The 20,854-nt window shown below is 39.1% G+C and overlaps 2 protein-coding genes across 2 annotated transcripts; both read right to left on the bottom strand.

Annotated features, from left to right (window-relative positions):
* Positions 1-6,308: 6,308 nt before the first annotated feature.
* LOC101528555 (olfactory receptor 5AK2-like) lies at positions 6,309-7,238 on the bottom strand. The gene has a single exon (XM_004585518.3). It carries the CDS (start codon positions 7,236-7,238, stop codon positions 6,309-6,311), a length of 930 nt encoding a protein of 309 aa, XP_004585575.2.
* An 11,901-nt stretch (positions 7,239-19,139) lies between these two features.
* LOC101517818 (putative olfactory receptor 5AK3) lies at positions 19,140-20,069 on the bottom strand. The gene has a single exon (XM_004585306.3). The coding sequence runs from the start codon at positions 20,067-20,069 to the stop codon at positions 19,140-19,142; it is 930 nt and encodes a 309-aa protein (XP_004585363.3).
* Positions 20,070-20,854: the final 785 nt, after the last annotated feature.

The following is a 20,854-nucleotide window of genomic DNA, read 5'->3' on the forward strand; positions in this document are numbered from 1 at the left end:
GATGTGAATGCAGCTGACAGTTTGAAGTTTTGATTTCTGTTTATAGCCCTTGTCTATGCTTCTGAGGAGCAGTGGCTTTTCTACTTACTACTTACTGAATTCTTTGTTTAGTGGCGGGGTAAGCTTGAGACTATGAGGTAAGCATAAGGTATGTCTAAGGGAAAACAGGAGGCAAGGGGGAGGGATAGTGGAAGTGAGGGAAGGGAAGTATTACTATGCTTTTAAGGCTGCATATATGAAACAGGCATGTCTGTCTTTTATTGCTTTTGATGGTATTATAAAAGAGATTTTTTCATTTTTTTCATATTTCATGTTACTGTTTAGAAATGCAACTGGCTTTTGAATGCTGATGTGGAATCTGATAACTTTACTGAACTTATTAGTTACAGCTGTATTTCCATGTATATATATATGTCTCTGTGCATGTAATATCTAACATGTGATCTGTTTTGCAAAATATTCCATGTGCATTTGAGCAGACTATTCTGCCACTGCTGAGTGGAATGTTCTGCATTTGTCCATTAGATTTACTTATGCTGAATGTCTTTTAGGGCGGTTTTTTTTCATTTAAAGTATTTATACCTAGTATAAGTACAGACATCTTGGGTGGAACATTCTTTTTCTATCTTTGTCTTAACTCCCTCCCCTCTTCCTTCCTTCCCTGCTTCTGTCTTTCCTTCCTCCCTTCTTTTGTTCCAAAGATTTATTTATTTTCATTGGAAAGGCAGATTTACAGAAAGAAGGAGAGACAGAAAGGTTTTCCATCTACTGAGTCACTCCCCAAATGACTGCAACATCTGGAGCTGAGCTGATGTGAAGCCAAGAGTAATGTGGGTGCAGGGTCTCAAGGCTTTGCGTCATCTTCTACCACTTTCCAGGGTCACAGCCAGGGAGCTGGTTGGGAAGTGGAGTAGCAGGACAGGAACTGGCGCCCATATGGGATCTTGGCATTTGCAACGTGAGGATTTAGTCATTGAGCCAATCAGGCCCAACCTGTATCTTTGTCTTTCAGCCAACTCATGTCCTCAGAGGAAAAATTTGTCTGTTACATATAGCTATAGTTTGACCCTGGGATTTTTACAAGTTTGGATTGTGAATTCCCTATTTTCTGTTTCTGCTAAAGGATTCTTTAATATCTCTTAAAATGTTTACCATATTTTATCAAACTGATCTTACTCATATGATGTGAAATTTATCTCTATTTCATGACTTTGGCTGGCATTATAAAAAGTATGAAATGTATTACTTCTTTTTACCAATATATACAAAGAAGGTTAATTTTTCTTTTATTACATTTTGGTTTGTTTCACTTCTATTTAGTTTAATGATTAATGTAATATCAAATTTTGTCTATGCATGTTTTGAATTCCTTTGCTGCTTATAACAGTTAATTCTCCTTGGACAAACAGAAACAAAAGCATGTCATCTTCAAATAATAATGTTCTTTTCTAATTTACATTCCTTTCATCCATTTCTGTAATCTAAGTGCTTTGATTAGTAGTACTAAAGCATTCTTTAGAATAATTTTGAACAAGACCTTCTTTTTCCTGATTCTTACCTTAAAAGGAAAGCTTTTGTGTTTTCCTATAAATTTAACGAAGTCTTGGGTTGAGATATTTTTGTCTTTTTTAAACACTAGGATTTAATTTTAGCAAAGATTTTTCAGTCTCTATGGGGATGATTTTAATATTCACTTTTAAAAAATCATTTAATACTTGGTAGTGCTTTAGTAGGTTTTTTAAAGTACTGAATTATCTATCCTGCACTCTTTTTAATTTCTATGTATTTAAACAATTTTTAAATTCTTTTTTTCAACATTGCCTACATAGGTGAGATGGTTGCACACCCCTGTGGGCCCCTGATTAAGGTAGGAGGGTCAGGTGTGGAGGAAAGTGGATGAGACAAACGTTCCAGCTTTAATATTTCTTCTTCCTGTGTCCACAGGGGAGGAGGGGAAGGGATTGCTCCTTGCTGTCAAGCTACATCAGCACTTGGAGATGGAGGACAGTCATTTGATGACGCCTTAGAGATGTCAATGTGGGGAAGAGTGTTCTGAGGGTATTACTTGAGTGATTTTGATAGTTCTGAGAAGTTGATTTTGCTGCTCCAGGTTTGAGAAAATTATTACAAGGTCTATTGGTTGGCAGAGTCCACCTTAGTACAACCACAGGAATTTGCTGCAAAGCTTGGCCAGGAGAGTTGTCCTATCTGTTCTGTTTTCCATCCTCTGATGAGGCAGTTGACCTCCCCTGGTGGCCTAGGTGAGCTGGCTGTCATGTCTCCCAGGTGCACGTGGGCATGCTGTCCAATGAACAGGCATCAGCAACTGAAGAGGCCCAGTCTTGACACATGAACTCCAAGGTTGAGCTATGCATCCTGTGATTTTTCCCTGCGGCTGGGGTCTGAGTCTAATGGTCTAACTGGGGAATTCCTCAAAACCTCATCTGGAGTGATCTCAGATCTGACTCTTGTGTGTGCCAGCTAGGGCAGGGTCAGGTTTGGTCTGTCACCTGCACCAGCCAATGCACATACTGGTGGATGCAGGCTACCTGGTCAGTTCCACCCCAGCACCATGTCTCATGGAAACTGATGGGTGCTGTAGCCCAGCCAACCTACCCAGACCTGGTACTCATTCATTCCAGTGGGTTCTGGAGCCTAATTGGGGCAACCCCCTAACAACATCCACCAGGTATGCTCCCAGCCCACCTTTGCTGTAGCCTAGTCTAGCCCAGCTCAAGCACACCCATGGTGTTGCAGCTTAGCTTAGCTTTCCCCACCCCTAGACTTGCCCCTCATGTATGCTGACAGGTCCTGTTGCCTTTTCCAGGCTGGCCCACCTCCAGCCCTGGTTCTTGTGCTTGCTGGTAGTTGTTATAACCTATCAGGGTGGTGCCCATAGTTTGCCTGTCAAGCATGTTCCCAGTCCTGGATCTTGTGCCTGCCTGAGGGCACTTAGTCGCACCCACTCCTGGCATTTGAAAGCTGGTGTTGTAACCTCACCCAGCTGGCCTGCACCCAGTCTGACTCTCTCATCCCTCCCCTTCTGATCCACACCCTCAGAAGCAGAAGTCTAGTAGGGGAGTCCCAGAGGCTTCCCTACTAGCCTTGCCCCCAACCCTGGGTCTTGCATGTGCCAGTGAGAGTTGTGGCTAAGTCTGAGATCTCCCACCCTCCAGTCTTGGCATTTGGCAACAGTGCTATAGCTTGGTTCAATCCAACCTTCCCCCAGTCCAGCTCTCACCAGTGGCTACAGCAGCGTAGCCCAGCCTGGCCCACTCCTAGCCCCAACTCTCATGTGAACTGGCAGGTGTTGTAGTACAACCTGGCCTGGCCTATACTCTGTCCTGACGCTCACTCTTGCCAGTATCTGCTGTGGACTGACCTTGCCTGGCTTGCCCTCCACCCCAAATCTTGTGCTCACCAGTTGGAGCTATAGCATAGTAGGGGAGTTCCCCAAGTTTCCGTACCAGGCCCACCCCCAGCAATGGCTGTATGTGGGTGAGTGCTGCTGCCTAGACTGACACACCCAGTCTCCATTCCTGGCACTGAAGGGCAGCTACTATGGACTAGCCTGACCTGGTCTGTACCCACAAATGGGTGCTACAGCCTAGTCCTGTGTGATCCATCCCCAGACATGGCTCTCCTGTGACCCAGTGGCTGTTATGGCTTAGCCTGACTTGTTCCACGCCCTTCTGGCCTTCATGAGTACCATAAAGAGCTGGCATTGTGGTCTGGCAGCTTGGGCAGCAGTCTACAATGCTGAAATCCCATAAGGGTGATGGCTTGAGACCTGGCTGTACCACTTCCAGGTTAGCTCCCTTTTAAAGTGCTTGGGAAAGCAGCAGAAGATGGCCCAGAGATTGGGCCCCTGCACCCATGTCGGAGACACAGAAGCAGCTGTGTCTTCAATTGGAGAAAAGGGTTTTATTTTTACATCTTTATCATTTCAACAATAATTACTCTTCAAGGTCTACTTTAGTAACTTTTGATAATCCATATTTCCCTAGCAAAATGATTTGTCCAGTGAAGTTCTTTAATGTATTGAGCTAAGTGTTAATTTATTTTTACTTTTGCTTTTGGTATTATTAGTCTTGACAATGTAACACATAATTTTTCTTTCTTAAGCTTGCATTTTCTTCAGACAATGAGTTCTTAGATTTTTTTCTACTTAGAATGCTTAATTATAAAAATACGGTCCTGTCCTCTTTTTCTGAAGATTATTTTCTCATCTCTTGAAATACACAATCAACTTTTTTCTGTTAATGTTTATATTTATACAGTATTACAAATAAGTGGGTTATGATGGTCTCCTTGGAGCTTCTTGTTTCTGTAATAGATTTTATAAAATACTGGTGTGTAGAATCTTGGAAGACTATTTTCCCCCTCATGCGAAAGAGTGCCTTTAGTAAGAGTTAAAGATTTCTAAGTGATAGAAATCTAAAAAGTGTCTTTGCTCCTCTAGTTCTGCTTCAACGCATTGAGAAAATGTCATGCCTGTAAAAGCCCTTGCCCAACACCACTATTGAGATACTTTCAGCTTTTGAAAATTGTATGTTATAAAAGCAAAATAAAACAAAATGTTTTCTTTTCTGCTATGTCAAACAATGTGTTTTCAAATTAAAAACATTTCTCCTCAGTGTGGTCATTTTTGAACTGGAAGAAACAGATTAACAGTTACTACTGTATTTTTTTTGCTCCTTTATTTTCATTTTTTAAATACTCTGAATAGTGAAAGCTTTCTGGTACACAGGTTGTCAAAGCATAGTTCACATTTTTTTTTCACAGTCTGTTTTTTCTTTCTTACCAAAGCCATTTTTCAGGCTGTTAGGGAGGTGGTGGACCTGGTGATGGTCTGCCACCGTGAAGATAAGGCCTGCTCCTTCCCACTTGGAGACTAGTTCAGATTTTAGAGTAGAAATAAGGTTTCTCTCAACAGAGATGATGAGTAACCTTGTTTCATTATGGTGGCACTTCTCTCCTGGGATGTCCCTTGCTCCATAGGCTGGTATTAACTGACTTCTCTTGGTAATGTTTGGGCTATAGTTGGCTCCCTGTCTCAGGGTTCTTGCCTCAGTCCATGGGTTTGAATGTTCTGCAAATGCTGGAAAACAACGGACTCCATCCTGTTAGCTTTCCCACCAGCTCCTTTTTTTTAAAATTAAATTTACTCATTAATTACATTGTGTTGTAATTACATAGAATCTGGGATTCTCCCTCCCACCCTCCCCCCATGCCACCAGCTCCTTTTTACAGTCCTGTAGACAAATGAGGTTGAGTGACTCAACGGAGCAAGCCGCTCACAGCTGTGGCTCACAGTGCCTATCCACAGCCTGACTGTGCGCTTGAGGTTATTCATTCTCTTTTCTCACCACTGAGTGGTAACAACATCAGACCTGGGTCCATATTTGACTTCTAGCTGTAAACCCAGAGCCTTTTATTTCTCCTAAATTTTGGAGGTTGAGGTACATTCAGCTTCGTTTCTGTACAGGTGGGTTGGCCTTTTATCACCAAACAATGTGTTGGATTTTGTTTTCCTAAGACACACCGCTTTCAGAAGTGTAGCTGGAGATTCGAGTTATACTTATCAGAGATGAAATTGGTCTGTTCCACATCTTCCTGACTCCTCTGTCAATTTACTAATCTTTGGGGAAACTTCAAGGAAAAGAAGGGTTTTGATACCTGATATTTCATTATCTGAGAAGATTTACTCAATTACCCTTTATTCTTTCTTGCACATATTATTCAAAGAAATGGTCTTCCAAATTTCACTTTACAGGGATAATATAGATTAATTATACAGAAATAAAAAGAGCTATTCTCTCTTTTTAAAAGATTTGTTTATTTTTATTACAAACTCAGATATACAGAGAGGAGGAGAGACAGAAAGGAAGATCTTCCGTCCGATGATCCACTCCCCAAGTGACTGCAACGGTCGGTGCTGCACTTGAGCCATTCTTCTCAAGAGAAGTTCAAAGAAAAATTTTCTTCTGGTGAATCTTCCTGTTGTACATACATACATACATGCTGTGATGGTATGATGTATGTCTCTTCAAGTGACAGATATTTCCAAATGGTCGGTCAAAAATATGAAAACAGGATCAAATATGCATTTTCAGATGGTTTCTCTTGAATATACACATGAATAAAAACCTATTTATTGAGAAGTTGTGATGGTTTCTTAGACTCTTTCAGATGCCATTGATAATCAAGGGAAGTCTGTACATTTGCCAAATTTTTCAAGATTGCAAAGTAAGAGGGTCCTGTTGGTTTTCTTACCGAGCCACATGAAGTTAGAATCATGTGTTAAACTAGAAGCACTTGTCTCCTGTTCGTTTTAGGGCTTCTTTCACATCTTGGTTTCTCAGGCTGTAGATGAGAGGGTTTAACATGGGAATCATGATGCCATAAAATACAGAAGCCATTTGCTCCTGATCTCGAGATCTATTAGCTCCATGATTTACATACATGTAAGACAGAGTCCCATAGAAAACGGTGACAGCGGTCACATGGGACGCACATGTGGAAAAGGCTTTTTTTCTCCCTGCAGCAGAAGACATCCTCAGAATGGCAGCCAGGATATAAATATAGGAAAAGATGACTACCGATATGGTGAAGGTCAAGTTAAACCCTACAAAGACTGTCAGGACCATGATGTTGACATTGATACTTGAGCATGATAGAGCAAGGATTGGTGGCACGTCACAGAAAAAGTGATTAACTGCATTGGACTTGCAAAACTTCAGTGAGAAAGTAAAGCCCGTGTTTACAGAAGCATTTAGGAAACCCATAAAATAGGAACCAACTAGCAGCTGAATACAGAATTTTCGAGACATGACAACTGGGTAACGGAGTGGGTTACAGATAGCTACATAACGATCCACAGCCATAGCTGCCAGGATGTAGCAGTCACTGGTTACAAATGTTCCATAGACTAGTAATTGTATCACACATCCTATAAATGAGATGGATTTGTTTGTTCTTATAAAATTCAATAGCATCTTGGGAGTGATAGCAGAGGCATAACAAAGATCAACGAAAGCCAAATGTTGGAGGAAAAAATACATAGGGGTGTGAAGAGAAGAGTCAGTGTTGATGAGGATAATCATCCCAACATTACCTATTAAGGTAGCTGCATAGATCAGTAGAAAGACTACGAAGAGTAAAAGCCAAAATCTGTGTTGACCAGCAAATCCCAGGAGAATGAATTCAGTCACTTCAGTACCATTTTTTAGTTCCATGGTTAGCAAAGATTAAATATTGACTGAAAAGTTACAAAGAAAGAGAATCAGAAAAAGTAAGACAAATGTTAAACCAACGTCATCGGAAAGACAACCAGAAGCCCTGAGCGGTCAGCAGACACAGAAGAACAATTAATGTCCTTCGGGACCAGGGAGGAGAGCTTTCTCTGGTCCGAGCCTGGTTCCACCTCTGGACCCCCGCCCTCCCTCGCAGTGACCATTGGGATCGCTTCGAAAACCCCTCACAGCAAACAATCATACAAACTAAAAAAAAAAAACAAACAAAAAAAACAAAACCTAAAATAAATAGACAAACAACAGAAAGTAGAGCTTGAAATCTGACAGGAAAGAGCTGGCATGGATTGGCTCATGCCCTGCTGGGTGGGACACAAAGATTAGTCACTCCTCACCATGGTGTTGAGGATTTTCCTGCACACCCCCCTCAAAAAAAAAAATGTTCTGCACATTAAATGTCGACAAATATCTTGTTAGAGTTACAAGCCAGTCTAGATTATCCCAAAATCTGCCAAGATCAACAAAATTATACTTCAACACAACAAATGGCTAAATACTAAAATGAAATAGATATGAGACAGCTGAATGGTACCCTATAGCCTTTTCAAGGTATATAGCAGCCGGTCCGGTCCTGTATATAAACTAAAATTGAGATGTCAATGAGCTAATCATAGGTTGTGGTTAGGACTTGTTTTTTGTTATTTTGTTCTTTTTTTTTTTTTTTTTTACATACTGGTTACTCAAAACTATGTCAATTCCATAATATTGCAAATTGCTGTTGATGTTATATTGGGACTCTTAATTGACTGTGATGATATTATACCAGCTCTAACTTTGGACCAGAAATGGTCTCCCCAAGAAACTGTTCAACCCATCTGGACAATAAGTAGCTGGACTCCATGCTTAATATATGTTTGCAAGGAAAGAATCTTGATTGAATTTGAACTGTAATGCTGCATCAAGGTGGAGGAATCCACCAGGGGGGGAGGGGAGGGGGAAGGGGAGGGGGATTCCCAAAGCCTATGAAACTGTCACATAATGCTAAATATTAATTAAAAAAAAAACATGCATCTGAAAACACTTTCTTTTCTTAACCTTACTTGTAGATGGAAAAATGAAAGTGTTTCAATAGCTTAAAAAAAAACAGTATAATATTTAGCTTCATAGTCATGCCCGACTTGGTTTCAAAGGCTAACCTTCAATACTTGAGATTATATCATCTGGGGCCAGTGTTGTAGCTTGCTGGGTAGAGCCATTGCTTGCAATCCTGCATCCCACATGGGGACTTGCTTGTGTTCTGAGTACTCTGCTTCAAATCCAGCTCCCTGCTGGTAGCCTGGGAATGTAAATGAGGATGGAGCAGGTGTTTGGCTCCTGCTCTCTATTTAGAGACTCAAATGGCACTTCTGGCTCTTGGCTTTGGCTTGGCCCAATGCTAGCCATTGTGACAACATGGGGAGTGAATCAGTGAATAGAGGATTACTCTCTGTCGCTCAGATTTTTCAATTAAATATTTTAAAAAGATGACACTATGTACACACTGGACAGTAGATGTAATTCTCATTTTATGAACATCAATTAAGGAATACATAAATAGCACTTTTGTTTAATTATGGCTTTTACAGTATACTGTATGTTTTAATTAAAATTATTCAACTTATCTGGATATGAATGATTATGTCTGAAAATTTTAACAAACTTAAATAGTTCTATATGCTATTGCTGCTACTTTTTTCTGTGTACTCGTTTTTACCCCCTTTCCCTCCTTATCAACCGTGTTCAGTCACAGACTCATAGTCATGTATGTTCCTCTATGAAAGTATTTATCAAAGTGTGTATGACAAGGAATCTTCTTATTTTGTAAGTTTCAAATGTATGGCAGCTAATGTTTTTGTAAAAGGCAGAACAGTGCTCATAATTGACAACATTCTGTACTTGTTTTAAGTGCTTAGAACCACTTTCCATACTTATCTCTTCGTGGCCTGATAACACAGTGTGATGCTGGTCCTGCAGGATTTACCAAAATCATCTCATAGCGATGAGTAAGAGATGGCTTCCTGCCTGTTCCCACTTCCAAGAATTCACCGTATTATTGGACATCTGTGACATATTTCTAAGGATAACACTATTGAGTTGGAGGCAATGCTGCATACTTTTAACTTGACCAAGTAGTGTACGTTCACTTGCCATACAGGTGAATTGTTGTATACTTACTGTGTTTGAGAATTCCCACATTCTCACCTCTTCGAAAACACTGGCGTTAAAAATGTTGCCTAAGAAAATGAAAGTGTGTAATCTTGAGATTCCAATTTTCTTTCAACTCCTTGCTCATCTTGTTGCTGCCAATGTTTTCAGTTGAACTGATTTCTAGATGTTTGCTGGTTATTCTAAGTTTGAGCCTCTTATTGTTTACAGATTTTTCTCATATTCTACTATCTATTAACTTTGTCTATTTTGTCATTTACAGATCACAAATCATTAAATTAGAAATAACAATTGATCATTTTGTCTTTGATTTATTATTTAAAAATTGTCATGAAGTCCACTCCTGTATCAATTTCATTTCCCAAGAACAGTCAAGTGTGATAACAAACTTATTTTCCTTTTTATATTGAGTTGTGTGATATTGTATTATACTATAGACATAATTTAGTAAATACTATATTGTGACTTCTCAATGGTTTTAAAATTAATGCTAATAGCATAGAGACTGGCAAGGTGTGTGTATTTGTCTGTCTGTATGTGCCTGCATGAGTCAGTATACTCATGACTGGGAAATATTTAAACATTTAAAAATTATTAATTCAACTCAATATCATAAATTCTACCACAAAAACACACAAGCCATCTATGTAATAGATTATACAAATTTGCCCTAATCGGAAAAAGAACATCCCCAGTTATCATGAAGCCAAGATAATGTTAACGTCAAAATAAGCAAAATTGTATTCCACTTACCCATGAATATAGAAGCAAGTATCTTTAAAATCGCCTCTCAGATCCACTGGTCAGATGTGCTGCTCCACATTTCTAGAAATGGAGTGCAAAAATGGAGAAGGCGAAACCTCCTTTACACAAAATTCACATCCTGGTTGCAGGAAAGAAATGTGAGAGTTAGGGACAAAGATCAGTTGCATTTAGCCCCAGAATCAAAGTGTTTTTGACATTGGCAAACATGTTGGTATTATCGGAAATGTTACTGTATGAAGGAAACAAGCCTTATGATTGCATCAATAGACACAGCTCATTATTTGCTAAAATTCAACAAGCCATCATGACAGAGTATTAGCAAAATGAGCACAGAGGAGAACTATGTCAGCTTGATACATGTGATCGATCCGTTGATGTACATTAAACATTACAGCTGCCAGTTGTACATTTCTCACAAACTATGAAGAACATGCTAATCAGTCTAAAGTACCAAGTTCTGGGGAGAATCAAAAGCTCACATATATCTGAAGGGAAGGTACAGTCAGGGCGAAGGTAAGCGTGGGCATATTAGTCGAATTAAACACGTGTCTCTGCAGTTCAGAATTTTCAGCGTAGGGACATATTCTAGAGAAAGTAGAAAGTGTATTCATCAAATTCAGGGGAAATAAATATGCTGGGAAAATAACACACAGACTTAATGCTTTGACAAGGACAAAATATTTTAGTTTCCCTTCTCATGAACTTCTTGGAGTGCAAAGCAGTGATACAATGCCTGCATGGCTAAATCTCCCAGATGAAGCATCAAACAATAAGGGAAAATTATAGAAGTTAAATGGTGGCTCCTTTAGTTGTGCATCAGCAATTCGAACCAGAGCTGAACGTAGCGCCAGACATAGAATGGTCAGTGTTCGCTGGGTTTGGCCTTCGTGAGGGGAGTATAACAAACCGAACAGCCTGCTGCTACCATGGGCTTTTCTGCTTCTTTTGTGTATTTTTAGCGGTAGGCAGTGTGGGGAAATTGTGTGGTGAGGGAACAAGAAACAGTGCTCTTCAATTCTGCATTTAGTGAGAGAGAAAGGCCAGTGAGTTTGGGTAAACTGCCTCCTTCAGTAAACTTCCTGTAGCACTGATGAAATGCAGATCTTTCAAGGGGGCTTCTGTTCAGTGGATAAAAATGCTTGTCAGAGGAACTTGGAATAGATTAGGGTGCACTTCAAATAGAGTAGGAATAGAGCAGAGAAACTGACCACCTTGGCTTAGTTTTTCTGAGTCCCCATAAAATGGATCTGACATGATAGAGGACATTTCTCAAGAGATAGGAACACAAGAGGTGTATGTATACACCCTCCCATACATCCTCCACATTCCCCCGTACACACACTGTATGTGTCATGGGAAGTTCACTCAGAATTCTTTATTATACCTGTAAAAAGAGTCTTTTCTTATCAAGTGAATAATACGAACAAGACAGCCAACTCTCAGTATTTTGAACATGCCTAGCCTATACTGAGTTCCAGGACTTCTGTAGCTCTAATTATACTCAGGATTGTGCAATGGCAAGGAAATAGGCCAACAAGGGCCTGCATTCTTGTTTCAGCAGTCCTGGGAGATGAAAGAAAACTTCCTTAGCCTTAGTTATATCCTGTTTGAAAAGGAGATCACAGCATTACACAGAGGGTAACGAACCCCTGACTGTGGAAAGTCCTTCCTTTTTGTTCATCTTCTTCAAGTTCTTCCACTGGTGCTTTATAATTTTCATTGTAAAGATCTTTCACGTGCATACTTAAAATTACTCCTTTTTAAAAGCTAATGTAAATGGGATAAAAATTTAAACTCAAACAAAATAAAGCAGAAAACTGGAATAAAAAAGAGAAGGTGATGATGTTCATTGCAACTTTATAGAAGCAAAACTTTGGAAATTGGGTTAAATGGAGCATAGTAAGTCCATATTACTAGTTGATATACAGTCTGAATAGTGAAGATATATATGCATATATGTATTTGGAAAATGTACTCATGTCATGTTGTAAAACAAGTAAAACATGTTACAAAGTAATATGTAGATTGTGCACTATTTAAAATTATGTTTCACTTTTACTTTTTTTCCATTTTCTTTAATGGTGGAATGCCTAAGAAGGATACACTGCAAATTGTAATGGGATTTCTTGGTCATGGGAGTGAAGACAGAGAAATCATTACACTTCATCTTTTCCAGTTTAAAACAACTTTAATTCTTTTAGATAGGAAGAGGAACAGAAAGAATTAAAGCCAGCTGTATAGAAACGTGGAGTTTCGAAAAAATGATTATGTTAACTTCTCATGCTACTAGTACTGAATGAATACTCAACAGTTGGTTATAACATGCAGAAATACATGAAATTAATTAATTATTTAATTCAACCAGTCATTCAGTTGCTATTTATCATATCATTCCTGAGTATCCACTCAGTTGGATTAAAATTCCTTGCTGCACTCCCACTACATCAGTAGGAATGAAGTCATTCTGCCCGGACTTAGGTTGGATCATTTTGTAAGTACGGCTCTGATCTTGTGCCCTGTCGTTACCTGAACATGGTCCATGATGTCCAGTAGATGTTGAACATGGCATTTGCTCCATTTGTCTTACACCATATTGATTCCAGATTCTCTTTGTGCGACTGGTGCAGGCTGATTACTAACCATGCTATCTGAACAGTTCTTCCCCATCAGGGAGTTTATAGTTGGGACTTGTGGGAATAATACTCTCTAGAGAGTCTGAAATTCCATGTGCTGTGGTGGGGTTGGAAAACAATGTTCAACCTTGGAGCTTTCTATAGGAGGCACATTATTCATGTTACCATAATTGGGAGTTCCTGCCTTTTATTTACATTGTTATTATTTAAATACTTATTTTTTCTTGTTATGAACCAGTTTGAACATTTTCTCATGGGTCCTATGCTTAAGTCTAGCTAATTTTCTTTATCACTATAATCAGTAAAACACATAGCTTACTGGAAAAAAAAATCTAAATCTTACTAATTTAAGGGCATATGGTCCCTACTGTGAAAAAGAGATGATTATGTGGATATATTTAGATGATCACATTGTACATTATTTATTCATTTAATGAAAGATTTATCCTTTACTCCATCCATCTTTTTTTAAATAAAAATGTATGTATTTTTAAAGTCAATTATACATAAGGAGACCTTATATAACATGTATCCTTGCATAACATAAGGATACAAAATGTATAATATAAATGGATACATCAGAATATTTCATGTATCCATTTATGGTGTAGGACACTTCAAATTCTTTTTGCCTTTAAAGCATCTAGGATTACATCTTTAATCAGTCTGAAAAGAGGAAATTTTGTTCAGTGAATCTGCTTTTTGATTAACAAGCAACCTATTTGAGGTTAATTGATATTCAACATTACTTACAGCATAATGAGTGTCTCAGGAATGTGTTCAACTGTTGGCAGAAGGCAATTCATCTTTTGGCTTTATTTTTCTTTTGTGACAGTAGTTTGTGAGATTGAGAGTAGTGTGTTTGTGATTTGTTTAGCTTTTCTTATATGCTGGTTGCCTCACAATTCAGCAGTGCTAGATTAGACATCACACCTCATTTCAAAGCAGGAGAAACAAAAAGATAAGTGCTCAGGAAAACAAAGGTTTTCCTTAAATTCCCTAGATGACTTTTTTAAAATAAAAGGTTTATTCTTATTGGAAAATCAGATTGAGAAGACCCTCTATCTGCTGGTTCACTTCTTACGTTGCCCCAATGGCTGGAGATGAGCCAATCCGAGGCCAGAAGCCAGGATCTTCTGTGGGTCTTCCATGTGGGTGCAGGGTCCCAAGGCTTTGAGTCAGCCTCTACTGCTTTCCCAGGCCACAAGCAGGGAGCTGGATGAGAAGTGGAGCAGCTGGGACATGAACTGGCAGCCGCAGGGATCCTGGCACATCCAAGGTGAGGACTTTAGCCACTAGGTTAGAGAACTGGGCCCTCCTAGCTAACTTCTAAGTATACTTTCTCAGACTTTTGTAATATGGAGCAGAAAGATCATTATGCCTGCAACCACATCTTCTCTGCAATTTAATTTCAGAGCAGCTATGGAAGGCAGTTTTTTCCATCTTACTAGTGGCCCATTTTTTGTATCACCTCTTTTCTTTTTAACAGATATCTTTTAAACCATGGAAAACTGCTTGTGGGGGTCAGCATAGATGTGTGGACACGTCAATATGTCAACGACTTGGGCAAAGCTTTAGCTCATGGATGAAGAGAGCTGAGTGGATGCCTCATTGTCTTCGTCTGCACAGGAGCTGTTCTGAGGGATCCTTTGCAGGATTCTTTGAGTACCCATGACACTGAGTTCCAGATTGCCAGAGTAAACCAGCTAAGCAGTTCACTTCTTCCTGAATTTTCTTCTTGTGTATTTCCTTCTTTCTGTTCCCTCTCTCTGCTGCTTGGAATTATAAGGAGTTAGCACTTATAAGGAGTTGGCACTTATCCTGGCTTTTGCATGCACCAGAGGGTGTAGTGGCTTAGCCTAGCCTGGCCTTCCCGCAAGCCCAGCTTCTATGTAAGCTGGAAGGCTGTTGAAGCCCTGACCAACCTGGTCCACCCCAAATCCCAGATCTCTTGCTCCTCAGTGGGAGCAATGGCCCAGCAGGAAGGCTTCTGAAGCCCCATGAACAGACTTGCTCCTGGCTTGGGGTCTTGTTTGTGTTGGTGGGTGCTGTGGCCCAGTCTAGCATGACCCGTCTAGTCTTGGCATTCACTACAGGGTGCTACAGCCTGGCTCTGCCCTGCCTTTCTCTAGTTCCATGCTGGGGGGTACTGCAGCAGTCCAGGTTGCATCTTCTGAGTTTCCAGTTTCATTATGAGAATAGAATGAGGTTGCCTATCCCGTATTTCTGATGGCGTTTTTATTTTATCATGAGCAAAGCTTATTATGGGTTTTATCCTGTCCCCTTGTTGATTGTTATTATACTGCTCACCCCAGTTGGGCATAAAAGGCACCACTTGGACCATTTTTTCACATCTTTCTCTCTTGGAGCCCTCCTCTTGGCTGCTGTGGTAGGAAGTTTCTGACAAATCTTGCTTGCTCACTGCTTTGTATGGAACTTCTTCTATGTAAGATAAGAACTGACACCATCTTCTTTGTTGCTTATTTCTCTGTAACAAAATGGCCACCTTCAAAAAGCTGAGCAAACGGCAAAGTTTGAGGAAATAGTTTCCACAAGACTGATGAACTTCAGACACCATCCTTGTGTTTGTGTCCCATTCATGATTCACGAGTCAGAGTCGTATTCTCTCTTCCCAGGCCTGTTATAGTATTAGAAGGTAGCATCTTTGGAAGATAATTAGGATTAGATAATATCATAAGTTAGACCACAATGAATTTATGCTTTTCTAAGAGCGCTTGTTTCCCCTCTCTGCTCTCTGCTCTATGGCGATGTAATTGTTGCATAGCAAGGTAGACATTAGTCTTTGTTAAAAAAGAGTAGAACTTCTTGTGCAAGTGAAAAATGTAGGGTAGAAAAGTAGAATCATCCTTTGGAAGCATCCCAGTGCTTATACTTCAAAGTCTTGCCCATATCTCATAATCATGTTAGATGATCCAAGTCTTCCTCCAGTGGACAGTTTGGACAAATCGTCCCTTCCCTGGGTTATGAGAGGTATTAAACCTGATAATACTGTGCTGGTAAAGTCCTAGGAAGAATAATTCTTCCCAGAAAGTTTCCCATTCAGCAATACCTCAGAAAAGAGAGGGAGGAAAAAGGTGTGAACTCAAACTTACATATATAAAAACTCCAGTATGAAGCAGACTACTGGTCTTCTGGTTCTTTGCTGAACTGCCTACCTGGCCCAGAAGGTATGTTTTTATTTTAAAAAAGGTTTGCATTTATTTATTTGAAAGAACTACACAGAGGGAGAGCCATAAAGAGAGCTGTTCTATCTGCTGGTTCACTCCCCAATGGCAGTAATGGCCAGGGTGGGGACACGTTGACCAGGAGCCTGAACTTCTTCTTGCACGTGTGTACAGGAGCCCAACAACTTGGACCATCATCCACTGCTTTCCTAGGCACATTAACAGGGTGCTGAATACGAAGTGGAACAGCTGGAATTTGAACTAGCACCTATATAGGATGCTGGCATTGCAGGCAGCAGCTTAACGCACTATGCCACAACCCTGGCTTCAGGTTTGCTAGTTTTTTTTAGTGCTATGCTCTGCCTCACATCTGAAATTCTTTTCTTACACAAAGGTGAGAAAACTGGTCATATCTGGCAGCATAATGAGAGGACAGGAACCTGCAACCAAGGAGTGATCTTTTATCAGAACTGACCATGCGTGTACGCTCGTCTCAGACTTCCAGCTTCCTGGACTGGGAGGAATACATCTCCATTGTTTATAAGTCACACAGAATTTTACAGTAATCTTTAATAGCAGTCCCAACTAACCGAGACAGAAATCGCTACCAAGAATGAGGTGCTTATTCCAAATACTAAGGATAGGTAAGTGGCTTTGGAGCTGAGTAACGAGGAGCTGCTGAATGAGAACTGGTTTTTGAGAGAAAGCCCATATTTCTGTGAACAGGCACTTAACAGATTCATCTAAGGATTTAGAAAGAAAGGAGCTGTAGGGAAACATTCCTTCTTATAGAATGTGCAAGTAACCGTGAATAGAATATTGGTAGAAATGTAGATGGCAGAAACCCTTGTGATGAGATTCTAGATGGAAAATGTTGAAGCAGTGTGGTTTGGTGTATCTGAACTGTTACAGTAAAATGTGAGGAGAGAGAAATTATTTGAAGATGAAATTGAGCAAAAGCTAGTCAGAGTTCAAACATCCTTAGACTACCTGTATTGTAAAAATGAGAAAGCTTTTAATTTGGGAGAGGATAATAAGGGTGTGGCTTAGTGACCCAACAGGTTAATAGATTAGGATAGCTATGAACTAGGAATTTAGTCAATCAGACCAACAAAAGGTAGGAATAGAGACAGGATTAGCCCAGAAGCAGCACTAGCTGGGACTAAATGCAAGACAAAATGGGATATATATATATATTTTTTTTTTTAGTAGTGCAACAAAAGAGCTATTTTATTCTTAACCATGTTATTATCAAAGTTTACATAGGTTACAACGGTTGTATGTTTTTTTTAAATTATTTATTATTTAACTTCAGTAATTACATTGTATTATGTGACACAGTTACATAGATACTTGGAGGAAGACTTGTTGGACTCTGTAGATCCTGTAAAAGGAACTGTGTTACTATCAGGTAGAAACATGTGATCATCTTCAAGAGAATGGAAGAAGCACCCTGAAGGCAATTCCTAAACATCATCAAGGCTGTCATTGCCAGCACAGGCTCAGTATTCATGAGTCAAGGATGGTGGCAGGATCGCCTCCACCTCAATGTTAGAGTTGGAGACCAATACCCAGAAGAATTGTGGGGGCAGGACCTTGGAGGCATGACCTTGGAGGCATGACCTTGGAGGCATGGTGCTGTCCCAACCGAGAATAGTATCATGGTGGGGACTGAGGAAGAGAATTACAGTATATGCAATGGCCTACAGAGCTGAAGATGTGATAGTACCAAACCACCCATGCTGGTTGGAAAAGTGAGACCTCCACTGTGGTAGGCTTGGAGTGGTGTATGGAACCAAGAGGAATTATTGTTAAAATTTAGGAGTGTGTCTGGCACCCATAATCCCTTTATTTTAAATTAGTTTTTGAAGTGAATTTTAATAAATATTTGATAGATTTTATTACTTTTTATATTTTTTTACATTTTATTTAAATTTATTTTTAACATTCAATGAAGTTTATAGATATCATTCTAATAAAATAAGGATATTCCTTTGCTTTCCATCATATGAAAAACTCACAAAGGGGAGCTCTTTTATAATGACTCAAGAAAACTAAATTCTCCACATGGATTGCCCGAGTCTTCAGAGGGCAATGTGTTGAATGACCTAAGGTCCTCTCACTAGGCCTTCGTTCTTAAACTCACTCCTGACACTGCCACACCGAGTATCAAGCATCTAATACACAAATCTTTGGAGGACACATTCAAACCATATCCAAACCATAATGGTAGGTATCATCTTCATCTCATTTCTGTCCCAAATTGTGTGCACATGTTGTAGTATTCCTTCCTTCAGATTTCAGATAACGATTTTTATAAGGCTAGAGGTCTTTACAATCATTGACTACAAATTTTGTTTGAAGATTTGGGTCCCTAAAGTTACATTTTAAAAACTGATAGCTGCTTCAGTAAATCCGTAGAAAAGGTTTACCATAAGAAGAATTCACTCTACTAGAAGGTAGCTAGTGTACTTCCAAATTTAATGGACACATAATAGTTTCCTGTGTTTATTTTTTGTTCATTCATTCAACAACTAATGAATTCTTGACAATTAACAGGTATTGAGGATATAATAATGGGCACAATATTAAAGATCTTTGTCCTTTTTAAAATATTCTTATTTTCGGTTTAACAGTTCAGCAGGTATAGGGCTTCCTTCTTTTCGCTTTCTTTCCTCCCTCCTTGGGTCCCCTCCTAATTGTGCCCTGGGTTTTTCAATAATACAGCCCTGGAGCTGTAGTCTGGACTCTAGCAGATTTTATGAAGGGCTACAGTTTAGACAGTTTAGCAAACATTTAAATGAATTAAAAACAATACACACATTTTGTACAGTTTAGACATGTTTCTTAATATTTTAAATAGTCTCAACATAGCTCTTCTCCATGGAAAGTGTACAATAGTTTTGTCAAACAGTATTCTGGGGAAAATGAGACTCAGAGAAGATTCTTAGCATATTCCATACATTCTAAGACCTTATCTATTGAAAGGGGTAGCCCAGATTGAAGATTTGAATATGTGTTCAACTACAGAAATATTTGTGATAAAATGTCTCCACTTGATCCACTGGTGGTCTTCCTTTTAACAATTTGATTTTATTCTAAAATGACTTTTTTCCTATCATTTTTAAAGCCTCTTTTACCTCCTTATTCCTTAAGCTATAAATCAGAGGGTTCAACATTGGAATCACAATGCCATAAAATATGGAGGCCACTTTCATGTTCTCCTGGGAATTATGAGAATTAGGCTGTAGATACATGTAAGCGAGAGTTCCATAAAAAATGGTTACTGCTGTCAGGTGGGAGGCACACGTAGAGAAAGCCTTTTTCCTCCCTGTGCTGGAAGGTGTCTTTAGGATGGTGGTTAAGATGTACGCATAGGAGAAGACAACGACCAACACAGTGAACATTAAGTTAAATCCCACGAAGACTAAAAGCAACATGATGTTGATAGCAACACTGGAACACGAAAGGGTAAGGATTAGGGGAACATCACAGAAAAAATGATTGATGCGATTGGACTTGCAGAAAGGCAATGAAAATGTGAAACCCGTGTGTACAGAGGAATTTATTGAGCCCATTATGTAGGACCCAGCTACCAACTGGATGCAGACGGTTTTAGACATGATTATGGGATAGCGAAGTGGTTTACAGATGGCAACATAACGGTCGACTGCCATGGCAGCCAAGAGGTAACAGTCACTGGTTGCAAATATTGCATAAACCAAGAGCTGCATTACACAGCCACGAAATGATATAGTTGCGTGCTCTACTATAAAATTTTGCAACATCTTGGGAGTGATAGCAGAGGTATAACAGATATCAACAAAAGCCAAATGCTGTAGGAAAAAGTACATGGGAATTTGAAGCCTGGAATCTATCTTGATGAGTAGAATCATTCCAATATTACCAATCATAGAGGTCACATAGATCATAAGGAATATGATGAAGAGGACACAGCGAAACTTGTGTTGGACACCAAATCCCAGGAGACAGAATTCAGTAACTTCGGTGCCATTTTCTTGCATCATGGCTATCAGAAGTCTGAGAAGAGCCAAGGAAAGAACCATAAAGAGAAAGCAAATCTTAATGACTTTTTAAAGTGAAAGGATTCTTTCTTTGTCATTGCTTTTTAGTTAGATGTTCATCACAAGCAAGATGATTTGTTTTGACTTTCCAAATAAATTCTTTTTCTATTTTTTGAAAAGCAACCACTGTATATTTGAACTACTGATTTTGCGTTAAATCAATAAAATTTCACAGAATATTAATGTATGATCCCAAGAAACATAGACTAATATATTTTTGCAACTGTGTGAAATAGATTCTAAGAAAAAAGACCAACATATATTTCCAATGTATTAAAAAGGTATTTCTTAGTGTATAGAGCAATAAATGAATATTATTCTGTAGTTTTCAGCAACCTATATATTTTTCTCATCAATTCAATATTTTAATCATTTTGTCTCTTTTCAATTTCTTCAAATTAATCAATTAGAATGTTTTTCTGATATATGTCCACCATACACACATACTGGAAAGATTCTTAATGCTTTTGTACCACTATCATTAAAATGCCCATGTACCTGATTCCTTTCACAAGCCAGATAATCTTACTTTCTTCATATGTAGGAGAAAACTGGAGGGACTGCCAGCCATTACTAGCATACAAAAAGACACCATTGTCAAGATTCTGAGGATTATAGAAGTGGTTCCCTAGGAAACGGTGGAAAAGACCTAATTTTACAATATTACACAGCAGATAATTTTGAGTGTAAAGGTGACCTAACTATCAAATAAAAAAAAAATATATATA

Source organism: Ochotona princeps, chromosome 4, assembly GCF_030435755.1.
Source record: "Ochotona princeps isolate mOchPri1 chromosome 4, mOchPri1.hap1, whole genome shotgun sequence".
NCBI classification, from domain to species: Eukaryota; Metazoa; Chordata; class Mammalia; order Lagomorpha; family Ochotonidae; genus Ochotona; species Ochotona princeps.